Source organism: Excalfactoria chinensis, chromosome 16 (assembly GCF_039878825.1).
Source record: "Excalfactoria chinensis isolate bCotChi1 chromosome 16, bCotChi1.hap2, whole genome shotgun sequence".
NCBI classification, from domain to species: Eukaryota; Metazoa; Chordata; class Aves; order Galliformes; family Phasianidae; genus Excalfactoria; species Excalfactoria chinensis.
This window is the reverse complement of record NC_092840.1, coordinates 7,329,102-7,343,604: the sequence shown is the minus strand read 5'-3', so window position 1 is coordinate 7,343,604 and position 14,503 is coordinate 7,329,102. Positions and strand designations below refer to the sequence as shown.

At 39.9% G+C, this 14,503-nt stretch overlaps 1 protein-coding gene across 2 annotated transcripts in view; it reads left to right on the top strand.

The window, feature by feature from the left end:
• The window catches only part of SBNO1 (strawberry notch homolog 1), a 28,674-nt gene extending 14,706 nt beyond the window's left edge, over window positions 1-13,968 (top strand). For both annotated transcript variants that reach the window (XM_072351386.1, XM_072351385.1), the window contains 20 exons: window positions 1,198-1,351; window positions 2,609-2,791; window positions 2,992-3,089; window positions 3,631-3,782; window positions 4,311-4,508; window positions 4,804-4,974; window positions 5,060-5,229; window positions 5,983-6,114; window positions 7,264-7,399; window positions 7,798-7,910; window positions 8,011-8,082; window positions 8,570-8,669; window positions 9,185-9,259; window positions 9,538-9,684; window positions 9,760-9,854; window positions 10,073-10,165; window positions 10,449-10,586; window positions 11,268-11,344; window positions 11,482-11,675; window positions 12,548-13,968. In XM_072351386.1, the coding sequence (XP_072207487.1) occupies window positions 1,198-1,351; window positions 2,609-2,791; window positions 2,992-3,089; window positions 3,631-3,782; window positions 4,311-4,508; window positions 4,804-4,974; window positions 5,060-5,229; window positions 5,983-6,114; window positions 7,264-7,399; window positions 7,798-7,910; window positions 8,011-8,082; window positions 8,570-8,669; window positions 9,185-9,259; window positions 9,538-9,684; window positions 9,760-9,854; window positions 10,073-10,165; window positions 10,449-10,586; window positions 11,268-11,344; window positions 11,482-11,675; window positions 12,548-12,690 (2,641 nt within the window). In that variant the 3' untranslated portion in view covers window positions 12,691-13,968. The remainder of the gene's footprint in view (window positions 1-1,197; window positions 1,352-2,608; window positions 2,792-2,991; window positions 3,090-3,630; window positions 3,783-4,310; window positions 4,509-4,803; window positions 4,975-5,059; window positions 5,230-5,982; window positions 6,115-7,263; window positions 7,400-7,797; window positions 7,911-8,010; window positions 8,083-8,569; window positions 8,670-9,184; window positions 9,260-9,537; window positions 9,685-9,759; window positions 9,855-10,072; window positions 10,166-10,448; window positions 10,587-11,267; window positions 11,345-11,481; window positions 11,676-12,547) is intronic.
• The last annotated feature ends 535 nt before the right edge of the window (window positions 13,969-14,503 follow it).

Sequence of the window (14,503 nt, the reverse complement as noted above, 5' to 3'; positions counted from 1 at the left end):
AGCTACAGTGAGAACACGTTTGTCACTGAATGTGCTTTCCAGTTCCTTTGTTGTCACTCATGTAATCCTCTGCAAACTCATCCTTTCACACTAAGGACTTTCTGCCTCTGGCTTCTAAATCCAGCAAAAGTCCAACTGATGTGGTGAACGATGGATATTTCCCCTCACTGAACATTGAGACTTCAGAAACTGGTTAAGAAAGTAGACCTCTAGAATTGTGGTTGGCATGGAGGAGAGAATGTTTTGCTACTCATTAAAACGCAGTGTGTACTGTGTGCAGTATAGCCAGTCTCACTGTATGCAAAAGCCCTCCAATGTTTAAATGCTCAGCTTAGGCAAGGACTAGTCTTGTTCTTTTCATTTCTAGCATAAGAAACCAGACAAGTTGTGTATGCTGTTGAAAGGTACTACATGTTTCACAACTTGTTAAAAATAAGTAAATAAATGTGAGAAAGGTTGGGAAATAATACCACTGCTCTATTCTTTGTTAGGTGAGCACTCTAAAATTTTCTGTTTCTTCCTCCTCAACAAGGATTTCAAACACTTTGGGATGTTACAGTAGGCTTTTGTGTGCATCTTCTTGCTTACCTACACGATGCATGGTTTTTCTAGACTGTGCAAATGTATTCTTTGTTTTTATGGAATAAATATCAGATGAGCATTAAAGAAATTACAGGTTCAAGCTTGTGAATAGGTGAGCTTTGCAATTGAGCTCTGTGTTCCCAAGGAGGTATTGCTGAAGGTGTGTTGCTGTTAAACAGAACTTAGTGTTTTTCTACCAGTGTAAATCTCAGTAACTTAATATGGTTTTAAATGCATTTTAAATCCTCTCTGGTGTGTATAAAACTGCAGTACAATATTTTGTTCCATGTTTGGACCAACCTCATTATCTACTTAGGATTTAGTATTTGGCATCTCCTAATGCATGGGGGGGAAGCAACTGAATGTTTATAATAATTACTGGAGTACATATACTCAAGAGGTAGGGATCTCATTTTATGCAGAGGACAAATTTCATGACCCTCTAATTAGTACTGTTTAGTTAAACACACCTATTGACTTGTAAACGTTCTTCCACATCTGTAAGTGTGCTGTTTGTTTGTGAAGCATGAGGGTGTTTTTGTTTTGTTTTTTTTTTAACAAATCATTGCTCTTGAAAGTGGACTTTTAATATGGACTTGATTTGTTTTATTTTAGAGGTGTTGGTGCCATGGAGATAGTTGCTATGGATATGAAACTGAGAGGAATGTACATAGCAAGACAGTTGAGCTTTTCAGGTGTAACCTTCAAAATCGATGAAGTTCTGCTCTCCCAGGAATATGTTAAAATGTACAATAAATCTGTGAAACTGGTAAGAATGGCTTCTTAAACTTGCTTCGTGTCTTCTGAGTTCTGAACTACTTGAGTTAAATCTTAATGCTCCTGAAATAAAACGTAGTGCTGTTGAAATACAGGAATGGCATCTGCTTGTCTCATCTTGCTGTCAAGATTTCTCCATTTAAGACTTCAGCAGAAGTTGCTAATTCTTGTTTGGAGTCATAAAAGCTGTAGTTTTGGGTGCATCTTCCAGTATCACTATGGTACTAGGGAAAAACTGAGAATAATAGAATATCCTTAGTTGTAAAGGACACGTAAGCATCACAGAATCACAGGGATTGGAAGGGACATCAAGAGATCAAGTCCAACCCTCATGTTAAAGAAGGTTCCTATGATAGCTCACTTTTCTAGGTGCCTAGACAGGTAAGAGAGATGCTCCAGGCTATTTATCGCTGTTCTATATAGTCAAGTGCAGTTCCTAACTCTGTGCAGGTCTTCCTGTGAGTTAAGCCATGTATCTGAGAGCGCTGTCAAAATGTTTCTTGAAGACAGGCAAGCTTAGGCCTATGGTGGCCTCCCTGGGGTGTTCCACTGTTTTGCCATCATCTTATTGAAGACCTTTTTCCTAAGATGAAGCCCGAACTTCCTGACACAACTTAATTATCCCTTGGACATAGATTAAAATGAACAGGGCTTTTACCTGCTGAACAAGTGCTTATGCGTGACTCAGTATTCATGTTGCATAGCTACAGTAATTAATTCTAATCTTTGACAGGTATGACACGAACTTCAAAACAGCATTTTACTTTACGAGGGTTGTTCAAAAGTCATTAGATTCATACCCAGAGTTTGCTTATTTGCATGTAGAAGTCTTACTTTAACATTCTTGTCTTAGGCAAGTTTTAGAGGTTATAATAAAACATTGCAGAAGTGAAAGTGCAGTGGTTTTCTCTTTTGAATCTCATTTATACTTAATTATAGATAGTTCTCTTTGCTTTCTTAGCCTGAATGTGTTAATGTAGAAACTAGATAATTAGAAAAAGCTATGTATTTGCATTGGCAGTAGTGTAAATATACCTACTTTTCATTATGAGTAATTATGTTTTGAATTTATGAAGCCATGACTGCTTTCTTTTTTCTGAGTTTTGTTTGATGTATGAGGAGTTTCCTTGACTTGCAGTCTCATAGTATGGTAACTTTAAACCTTGCTTGCCTTTATTTGGATAGTGAAGAGCATAGCAATGTAGCCTTGAAATGTGACACATAAAGCAATTAACATTCTCTTCTTCAGTGGGTCAGTGCTAGAGAGAGGTTCCAACAAGCAGCAGATCTTATCGATGCAGAACAACGAATGAAGAAATCCATGTGGGGTCAGTTCTGGTCTGCTCATCAGAGGTTTTTCAAGTACCTTTGCATAGCATCTAAAGTGAAGAGGGTTGTGCAGCTTGCTCGGGAAGAAATCAAGAATGGGAAAGTAAGTTGATCAAAACTTACGTTTAAATATTTTTGTAAAATATGAAGCTACTGATTTTCTTGTTTATAAGAAGTATTTCCAGATGTGGTAGCTGTGTGCTTTTGTGCGTTCTGGCATTGAAGCTGTTGAATGAGCATAAAATGGGGCAAAATCAGCGTAGTCATCTTGGTAACCGTACCTTGTATTCATTTGTCCTTTAGTGTGTTGTTATTGGCCTGCAGTCAACAGGAGAAGCAAGGACATTAGAAGCTTTGGAGGAAGGTGGTGGTGAACTGAATGACTTCGTTTCCACAGCAAAGTAAGATTTGGTCAGAACTGTGGTTTAAAAGACAAACCAGAATGCAATGTAATGTGTGTAGTAAATGCCGCATGTGTGCTGTAGTGAGCTGTTCATTAGTTCCTAGTTTGCCATCATGCAAAACGGTGCTTCGTGTGGAACTGCTGGTGCTGTTCTACTCCAAGTGGAAGGGAAAGTAGAGCTGTGAAGTACATGCCATGTACATACAGTCTTTGCTCAGATGAGCAGAATCCAACCCTGAGGCTGCCTTGCTGAGGATCTGAAGTTTGAGTGTCAAATTATTTAAGCAATAAGAAAACATCAGTGGAAATAATATTATATACCAAAATCAAACCTAACAGGTTAAAGTATGATATCGCTACTTTTTAGAGGGTGACAAATACTGTGATATGGGTGATAATTATACAGGGTGCTTTTGTAGTAGCATTCACAAGGAATAATTGTTCATAGAAGTCAAGCAAGCTACTGAAGTGTTACTTAGGGGTTTTTATTTCAAATGAACACAGATTTGACTGAAGATTTATTTTTTTTCCTTCAACAGAGGAGTATTCCAGTCTCTTATTGAAAAGCACTTTCCAGCTCCTGACAGGAAGAAGCTGTTTAGCTTGTTGGGAATTGACTTGACTGCTCAAAGCAACAACAATTCACCCAGAGACAGCCCTTGCAAGGAGAACAAAATAAAGAAGCGGAAAGGTAATACTTCTCTTTCTACACTAACACCATAATGAAAATAGTGGTTTTAGAGCTACTGGGAAGTGTGCTTTAGGGGAAAAATATGGGGATGTAAATATCTGTAGCAATCATCATGAAAGTGTATATTACCAGTAGTTTTAAAACTACTGAAGAAACAGTGTTAGAATTCTATAAATTCTGGTTACCACTTTGCTCAGAATCTGGGCTGATCTACTATGGAGTTGTATCCCAAGGTAACTTGCTCATCAGATCACTTGATGCAGTCAAGAAAATAATTACTTCCTTTGTCTTGTGACTAAAATCAAGTCTGGTATCCTTTCTGCTGATACTTGTACCAAAAAAACATTGATAATAATAAAAGTGCTGGGGGAGAGATCCTACTGGAAAACTTTCAGCTTCTAGAAATAGATCATTTCAGTATTTCTGTTCTAATTTGCATGTGGCTGTGAAAAAAACGTCAGAAGGAGATTACTTAGCATGAACTAACTTTTTCTTTCTGTCCTTCGATGGTGGTGGCGATGGAATTAGGTGAGGAAGTAAGCAGAGAAGCCAAAAAGGCTCGTAAGACAGGTGGCCTTGCAGGTAGCAGCTCTGATGAGAGTGAAAGCGAGTCTGATGCTTCAGACAATGAAGAAAGTGACAATGAGAGCTCAAGGTTTCTCAGTTCTGGAGATGACGATGACTTCAACCCGTTCAGAGATGAATCCAGTGAGGATGATGAAGATGGTAAGGTGGTTTGTGTACTTCGTCAAGCAAGTAACTGTAGTTTGGGAAAGTGAGCTTATAAAGTCTGTCTTCAGCGTTTCATTGAGCTGAAATATGACTTGATAAGTGTGTAGTTTAATTCTGAGATGGGAATTCAAGTGTTGTCTCGTATCTCTTCATGCAGATTTTACACGCTAAATTGCAGACTTTATACATCCCCTTTTGTAAAGAGAAAATTGTTGTTTTTTTCCCAGGGAAAGGAAGGATTTTTGGTAAATGCTTGTTAACAGTTTGAAAACGTTTCATTTAATCCTAGATCCGTGGTTAATTAGAAAAGAGCATAAAAAAGTTAAAGAGAAGAAAAAGAAGAAAAGTATAGATCCTGATTCTATTCAAAGTGCCTTATTAGCTTCTGGTCTTGGCTCAAAACGACCTAGCTGTTTTACTTCCACTGTTGGCACCACCACTTCTAGTACCAACACATCAGGTAAGAATAAATTTATTGGGGTAGATTGATTTTATTTTGCAAATAAGCAGTGAAATTCTACGTTGTGAATCCTTCTGTATTTCAGCAAACAGTAACACAAACAGCAGCTTTGTAACAAGTCAAGATGCTGTTGAAAGGGCCCAACAAATGAAGAAAGAACTGCTTGATAAACTGGAAAAGCTGGCTGAAGATCTTCCACCAAATACACTGGATGAGCTTATAGATGAGCTGGGTGGTCCTGAAAATGTTGCAGAGGTAGGTTGATGTTCTGCTACAGCTGTAAATTACTGTCATTCTTCAGGATTCCAACTGAAGTATGTTAAAGTTGTTGGTTTGAAGCTTGGGCATGAGAGATGGAACAGCTTTAGCTCGTCTTCTAAGGTGGTAAACATTAAGAACGCAACAGGTGCATTTGTGGAAAGTCTGATCATATGTTTCTTCTCCAAAATTGGAGGAAAAACTCTCAGCTACCTGTTTCTACCAAGTAGGAATAACAACAGTGACTTACAAGATGCTGTTAAAATCATTAAAAAGTCTCAGCTACCATTTTAGTTCATTTTCTTAGTGCTCTCAAAGTCTGGAGTTCTAAGCATGTATGTCTCTGGCTCCTGGTTTCGAGAATGAAATAGTAAACTCTTACGACTCGACAGCTTTTCTTTCTTGTAACAGGCAGTAGCCTCTCCAGCTCAATACGTAACTTGAGGAGTAGCCTATGGAATTATTTGATGACTAATATAAATCCCTTGTGGGTAGTAGTATAATACTGCATTTCTACAGCAGTGTGCTTTTGTTGTATTTGATGTTTCCTTGAACCACCTCTGAGTAAGTGTTCCACATGTCAGTTAATGACATAGACTGAAAACTAATCCAAGTTCTCTTGGTAGATTTCTGAATTGGTGTGTTTTAAGATGGGTATGTGAATAAGTAACAGCACTGCTTGAAGGTTTTGGTCATGGTGTAGTTTTGGTATTGCCCTAATGAGCTTCTGTTCACTTCTTGTTTTCAAAGATGACAGGCCGCAAAGGGAGAGTAGTGAGCAACGATGATGGCAGCATATCTTACGAGTCAAGATCTGAACTTGATGTGCCTGTTGAAATTCTGAACATCACAGAAAAGCAGAGGTTCATGGATGGAGATAAGGTAGCTCTTAAATAGGATTTAAAAGACCTTGCCAGATGAATCAGCCACATTGATGAGCTGTGGCTCTGTGTCAGTTATCTCACAGTGATTTTAAGTGCTATGAGCATTAGCTAGAAAGCATTTACTATTCTGTGCTGTTTTTCAAAGCAGTATGTTGAGTAGTCCCATCAAGTGTGTGGTACAGCATTCTCCACAGGTCAGGCCATGTGCCAGTCAAGACGTTAGCACCCTTAAACCAGTCTCATGAAACTGTGTATGTTTAAAAGCAAGCAAGCTTTGTGTCTTCCGGATTCCTTTATCTGGATTACTGTGTACTTCTGCTACCAAGAGAAAACAGAGTTGAGAAAGAGAGGGGAAAAAAGCACAGACTGGCTTTGTGTGGCAAAGGAGAAAAATGTTCAGTAAGAGGTTAGGATGAAAGGATGGAGGCTGTTCACCTTAACCTGCATTGAGAAGTAATGCTGAGAAGAGTGGTAGCTTTCAGCCTTTATCTCAAACTCCAAAATGAAGACTGGAATAATCATAGGATTTGAGCTAATGAAGTAAGAAGAGGAGGAAAAAAACCCGTGCTGGCCAGTTCATTTGTGCGTGCTACCACCAGAGGGCAAATGAAATAAACATAGCTGTTGTGTGGTCTGTTACTACATTGAGGGAGAGCTGTTTATGTTCCTGTAAGTGACTTCCACACGGTCCAAACATTTACATCCTTTCAAGGTAAATGGAAATAGCAGAACAGCTGTATCCAATTCCTTTTATGGTATTAGCCCCAGCTTTTTGTCTTTTTTATCCTGTGTTGCTGTCAGAATAAGGCTCCCTCTGTCCCCTCCTTTTTCCTTGTGACATACAGGGAAACGTGCCCTGTGGAATGGCAAGGCTGCAATGTACTGTCCATTAACATGGAAAGGTGTTATCAGAAAATAAAGTGGAAAAACACGTATTGAAATAAACTATAGAAAACCTTGCTACCATTTCTGTCTTTGACAGAGAACAGTGCTTTTTCTCACCTTCTCCTCAAGATTTAAAGAACAAATGACAATTGCTTCTAATGGGTCTGGAATAGAATAGAATACAAAACTGAATTTTTCTTAGAAACTAAACCTCAATATGGGATTTCTTTTTTGCTGAATATTTTTTTCTCTTAATTGAAAGAACATTGCCATAATCTCGGAGGCTGCCAGCTCTGGTATCTCATTGCAAGCAGACCGTAGAGCTAAGAACCAGAGGCGGAGAGTTCACATGACTCTGGAGTTGCCGTGGAGTGCAGACAGAGCAATACAGCAGTTTGGTAAATAACTTTTGTATCTTTTCCTCTTGGCCAGTTCAGTAATGCTGAGTAAACTTGCTGCTCGTTCCTGTGAAGTTTTAAGTAGCCTTTTAAGGATCCTTCCAGTCTCCTTCACCTGGGGCAGAATCACTTTTATGTACAGTCATAGCTAATAGTCTCAAAAGCTTTGATAGAACTCTAGTGAGCAAGTTTATGCAGCATCCTAGCTTTGTGTGTATCGCGTCTCTTCATGAATTTACCACAGCTCTCGTTTGTGAACTGTTGGCTGGATTACAGCAAAAAGTAATTTTCAGCAGGATTAAGTTCTGGCTGTTTTCTTTATGCAATTCATAGTTTATTAGAAATGTTAATTGAAGTGGAGTTTGTTTTCACATATGTTCTTGTATTGAACTATCCAGGAAGAACTCACAGATCCAACCAAGTGACTGCTCCGGAGTACGTGTTCCTCATTTCTGAGTTGGCTGGAGAGCAGAGATTTGCATCTATAGTTGCAAAAAGACTGGAAAGCTTGGTAAGATTGCTTCAAGAAATGTGATCCTTCATTTGACGGAAATACAGCTTAGGTTATTGTTTCTTTAATTTGTTCTGATCACAAAGATGTGTCTTAACAGGGAGCCCTTACCCATGGTGACAGACGGGCTACGGAAACTCGAGACCTCAGCAGGTTCAATTTTGACAATAAGGTAACGGTTCTGTTTTGTTTGAGAAGCTGACACTGCGGTGCCCGTTCTGCAGATGACACGTTGAGGGAGGATCTCTTCTGTCTCCTGTTGTGTTTTACTTTAACTGCTGTACTTTCTGATGGGGGAGTGCTTTCTTTTCAAGACAGCCAGAGAGAGTCTTTATTCTATTTGTAGAATGGCATGAAGCACAAATGTGTGCAAGTTACCCCTCTGCGTTTGCTCATAACTCAAGTATTAAGTGAATGACGTATGTCCTTGCAATTACCATTAAAAAACAAATTGATTTGGCAGCTGTAATTAGGAATGAACATTGGGCTGGTCACGTAGTATAGTTTATAACTGAGAAGCTATTAAGCAGTTCCCCTCAGTATGGTTAAACAGCAGAGGAATGTTTTGTTGTAAATCAAACATACTTGTTTGCCCCTTGTGTGCTTGGAGCTGAGACACAAACACTTGATCACAGAGCAACTTTCTTTCTCTTCTGTAGTATGGCAGGAATGCTTTAGAGATTGTTATGAAATCCATTGTGAATTTAGACAGCCCGATGGTCTCACCACCTCCTGATTTTCCTGGAGACTTCTTCAAAGGTAATTGTAATCCACTGGATGAAATTGCTTGTCTTTTCTCATTCTTTGGTATGCAGAAAGTGCTAGTAATTTTAGACCTAGAAAATATTGCTGTTTAAACTGAACAGCTGGGCCAGATAGGTTCTCATTTGTTGTTATTTCTATGTACTCAGCTGAATGTTGAAGTTCAAGTAAGAAGGGAGATGCATGAGTGCGCTCATGTGCAAATACAAGTACAAAGCTTGTTGTTCTGTCCCAGTTTGGCCAGAGTACTATGTAATGTATGGTTCATTTACAAGAGATAAGGGTAAAACTAAGTTACTGTACCTTGTTTTCCCATGGGTTCACATATGGTGCCCATTAGTAGTTTTCCCTGCCTGCGTTTCCTGTCTTGCTTATCAATGTATTTAGCAATTGCAAGGGTTGTATTTGAGGTTGTCAGTTACAACTGGATCTTGAAACAAGGCTGATAAGCTGTTACGTGGTTGGTGTATTTTCAGCTGGCAAAGCGACTGTGATCTTTCTCTTTTTCCTAGATGTTCGTCAAGGATTGATTGGTGTGGGGCTGATAAACGTGGAAGACAGATCTGGAATTCTAACGCTCGATAAAGGTATTCGTGCTCTCAGAGTTGCTATAAAACATCCCCAGAAGTTACTTGTCCACTCGTACGTTGTGACAGTGGATTCCTAACAGCAAAACCAAAGTTGCAGCTGCCTTAAAAAGCCACCAAGAAAGAAACACTTCTTTAAAGACTTTGGGAATGTGGCATTTCTGAAAGAATGGATACAAGTCGTCCTTTCCAGATGCTGTGAGCGCTGCTTGAAAGCTTGTTGTCATAAAGCTTCATCTTTGACCTGATGTGTTTCTTTTTTTTTTTTATTTTTAAAGATTATAACAACATAGGAAAATTTCTGAATAGAATTCTCGGTATGGAAGTGCATCAGCAGAATGCTTTATTCCAGTACTTCTCTGACACGTTAAATGCAGTTATTCAGAATGCAAAAAAGAATGGAAGATACGATATGGGCATCTTAGGTGAGTTGCTCGATATCTCACTGTTCTTATATGTGAGAAAAGAAAGGAGGAGTAACTGTGTTCTTTCCTTTGAAGATTTGGGCTCTGGGGATGAGAAAGTAAGGAAAGCAGATGTGAAGAAGTTTTTAACTCCTGGATATTCTACCTCTGGACATGTAGAACTATACACAGTAAGTTGTTTTCCCTATTTATATGATTGAATAAGATTTGCTTGTCTGTAAGCTCATAAAACGCTTCACATCTGCTGAGCTTCCACTGAGTGGAGGAGGGGGAAGGAAGTCCCACACCTTTCACTGGGTGTTACTAGGTTTTGTGGTTCTTCAGTTCACATGTTGGTAATTGTTCTGAGGCCTCTTTCATTTCAAATACCTGCGTGGTTTTCTTCTAGATCAGTGTGGAGAGAGGAATGTCTTGGGATGAAGCTACTAAGATCTGGGCAGAGCAGACAGGTCCGGATGATGGGTTCTATTTATCGCTACAGGTAAGTGATACCTCTTCAGTATGATACTCTCTTCAGTATGAAGCACTCGCTTTTAATTGCTTCTGGATTTCTGCTTGTAGGCTGTGAGCCTAAGTGAAAGCAGGTGCTCTCTTTATAAGGTGAATGTAAATTTGGTATAGATCTTCTATAGGTCTTCTAAAGGTGTCCTTATTAATGGTTTTGTTATTGCATGTGTGCATGCAGATGGATTCTGCACTTCAGGTGGGTGCTGTCAGTGTGTTGACACTTACAGAGCTCTTGGTTTTTGTTTGTGTTTTTCCAGATAAGAAATAACAAGAAAACAGCTATTCTAGTGAAAGAAGTGAATCCTAAAAAGAAGCTTTTTTTGGTATACAGACCAAATACTGGGAAACAACTCAAACTAGAAACCTGTGCAGACCTGAAAAAGAAATACAAGAAGGTAATGATTAAGTGATGCTAGTTTCAACTGCGGGGAAGGAACACAAGTAGTTTTTCTTTGCATGTAACTGTCAAATCAGATGTGGATCACTTCTTCTGTAGCACGGTGTGTTCTGGGACTTAACAAGTGTATCTGTATGCTTCCTGTATTGCTCTATCCCGAGCTTTCTGAATATGAGCTGTGTTGTGGTGATATCAAGTGAGCTTTTTCTCAGGGCTAAGAAGGAGAAGGCTTACTCCTATGTGAGGTATATCAGCGTGCTCTTAGCAAGCAGCTGAGTGCAGCACGATCTGAGGCACGATGCTGAAACTTCAGCTGCTTGCCGCTCATGTTCTTTTAAATACTGCTGTGAATTATTTTGTTTACAGGCTGGTACAACATCTGACTTTAGTAACAACTTCATAGCGTTGATCTTTTGCACTTTTTAAGAAGATTGTTTCATGTTAATTACTGGACAGCTGAGATTCCAGTGTTCTTCCTGAGGGTTTGCTATGTTGTTTGTTCCTCAGAGATGGTGTCCTGACCAGACACCTTTGGAACTGCAGATACTTACCTTCTTCCACCATCAGGATGTTGTTACTCCCTGTTTTCACATAGTAATGAGCAAATTGGTTTTGTTATCTGCAACTCTTGATGCCTGTTTGCTAATCTTTAATATTCCATTCTGCATTACTTTACCAGGTACCTTCTGAAGACGCTCTGCCACACTGGTTAGAGCAGTACAACTCATCTGCAGACACCTGCACACATGCTTACTGGTTAGTATTTGCATGCACATAGAGATGCTTTCTTCAGCTTGAATTAGTTACCTGAACTGGCTTATCACTACGGTAATAACTGAGCTTTTCTTTGTGGAACTTAAAGGTGTGCTTTTTTTCCCCTCTCTCTCCTCTAGGAGAGGCAATTGTAAGAAGGCAGGATTGGGATTAGTTTGTGAAGTGGGACTCCGCTGTCGAACTTACTATGTCTTGTGTGGTTCAGTATTGAGCGTCTGGACAAAAGTAGAAGGCGTTCTAGCCTCTGTGAGTGGTACAAATGTGAAAATGCAGATCGTTCGTCTAAGAACTGAAGACGGGCAGAGGATCGTAGGTAAGTGTCTTGTCTGCTCCTTTATTTCCACCCTGAGGTGGAAGGGAGTTGTAACAGACTCTGGTAGGAGTAGCTTAGGAGGCTTTTCACAAAGGTGCTTCCAGGAGGAATGGTTTCTCTGTTGAGGCAGGGCAAAAGGTGCTACTGAAATCTGGGTTTGTCATACAAGCATCAGTTTGAGTCAGGTTCTAGGCTTTGGGATGTTTATTCTCGCAGCTCTTTTTGACTGCAGACAGAATTCAGGCTGTTCCCATCAACCTGCCTTTGAAACTGTAAGGGCTCCACTTTCTTTTTTTTGCTATTTCTGGTAAAGAATAGGAAGCCCTTAAAATGGCTGTGAGCTCTTGAGCTTGTGAAACCAGCTGCTCAGAACGAGGCTGAGATCAGTATGTGACTTGTTGTCACCAAGGCTCTTGAGAGGTCTCATTGACACAGGTTCCCTTAGAGGATTTAAATAGCCTTGTTTTCTAAGAAAGACTTCTTGTGAGGTGTAAGTCATGAGAGCTCCTACTCCAGTGCCAGTTTAGTAAGACACTGAAGCTGCCTGTTTAATGTCCAAACTTTCGTGCTGTTTGTAAGTCCTGTGAGACAAGAAAAGCAGAAGTAGGTGATTTCTGTTTTGTGTGTAGCCAGTAACCTGAGAATAAAATGACAACTTAGTTCTGCTGATTTAAGGCCTGTAGGATCTGGTGGCTTCTGAAGATAAACCTCTTCTTGGAACCAAAACTTGTGGCTGTGCTTGATTAGGTTTGACATTAGAAACAGACACTGAGTGTTGCATGAATTAAAAGATGGCGTCAAATCAGCCTGAAGCGTCAGTGAGCTGCAGCTTGTGTGTAAGCTCGTGGAGAACCATCTCTTGTTGTTTTCAGGCTTGATCATTCCTGCAAATTGCGTGTCACCCCTCGTCAACCTCCTGTCAACATCAGACCAGTCTCAGCAGCTTGCAGTACAACAGCAGCAGATATGGCAGCAGCATCACCCGCAAAGCATCACCAACTTCAACAACGCGTAAGAGGACAAAGTACAGGTGTTGACTTTGGTGTTTGAGGAAAAGGCTGTAAAAGCATATCACAAAATCAGGGACAGATTCCAAAGAAATATAACTTTTTCAGTTCAGTTGTGTGCTCTCAACTACTTTGGGAATAAAGAGATCTAGAAAGGTTGGTAGAACTGAAAGCCAGCAGTTGTTTATGGTGGTGCATCTGTCTTTCCTTATGCTCTCTGTAGTGCTTCCTGTTTGCTCTTTCTTTTGGCCTTTTAAGCTACAAACCACAATTTGTTTGGAAGTGCTTGAAAGTCCCCAAGCAGGCTTTATTTTTATCTTGTCATACAGTGCTCAGGGTTTAACGCAGTGCATCAATGCCATTGCTGTGGGAGATATCCTTGAATGCATGTATTGAGTATATATATAGAAAATATATATTGAGGTTTTTCTCTTCGATTTCTAAGTTTATAAAAGCATGAAACCCAGAGGTTGCACATCATGCATTCAGGTTCCTTCCCAGTTTCTGTTTGACAGTGCATGTCTTTGGAAACGGGCATGGACAGGATAAACACGCAAGACAGGAGTTCAGAGAGAAACACAATCTTAGTTGTACAGCATTGGTTATTATTGCATTTTTATAGTGTTTATACCCAGGTGTTGCATTTTTTTCTGGTTCTCTCCTGGGGGTTATATATTTGAGTCTACAACATGTTCTTTTTGTGATACAAAAAAAAAACATCTTAAATTAAAATTAGTTCATTTTTAATGTATTAATGGTATTCCTAATGTGTACTGCGAAGGCTGGATGCCTGTTTTTCCTTCAATTGAAGCATTTCCTTAATCCGAGGTGGTTATGGAAACTTAAGTGCAAATTCACTTCCATCTCGCATACAATCTTATATTTTTTACTTCATTAATGTAATTTAATTTGTCACTTGTAAGATGAAACTTTACTTGAGCTGTAAATTAGAGAATGGGAAACACTTAAGGGTTCCGCTGTATGTGCTGTTTCTGTTACCCAGTAACTTGAATACTGTTTAATATGTTGTAAGACATTGTAGAGTTTATCTGGAGCTGTTTAAAAAGAAATTGTAATGTACAAATGTGAATAGTCACTTATCTATAATATGGGTAAGTTTTGTTTTGCCTATAATAGTAGATGTTTATAAGAAAGTGAAGGACAATGTTTGTCATTTCTTGCTTGCACAGGTTGCACTATTGAAAAATTGAGATTGTATAAACCTGTCCAAAAAAACTACAAGATAACGATCTTGTAGATGTCAAATAAAAGTTATTGTACTAACAAGAAGTGGAGCCTTGTTTAGACAGTCGCCGTGTTCCACAAACAGCAGCAGGGCTGTGCAGCTGGGATGTGACGGACCTGGCCTGTTCCGGCCTGCTTTAACCAGGCTTCTTCCTCATGCTGCAGTTTCCTTCTTGCCTTGTTATTTGTTGATGCAGATTTGAATTGATGGCCTCCCGACTGAGCAGCAGGTCATCATCACGTGTCACTTCTGGAAGCGTGTGTGGAGCCAGGCCTGAGTGTCACGGTGGGAGCGGAGCTGCTGTAACTTCAGCTCCTTAAAGGGGCGATTTTGCTCTGGGCTCTGTTCATGCTGTTGGTGCTGACACCTTGGTGCACTAATGGTGTGTGTGTGAGGACGGGGAGGCTGTCAGCTTGCTTTGCTCAGAGCTGAAATGGTCGGGGGGTGTTTCTCCTGCGTGTGCTTGTGGCAAGATGAACATGCAGATCAGATCGCAGCCTATGGCTGTAGCACCTGCTGCCTCGGTTTGCTGTGTGTAATGCAGGTGCTGGGTGTGTCTTGGGCTGGTATTTTCT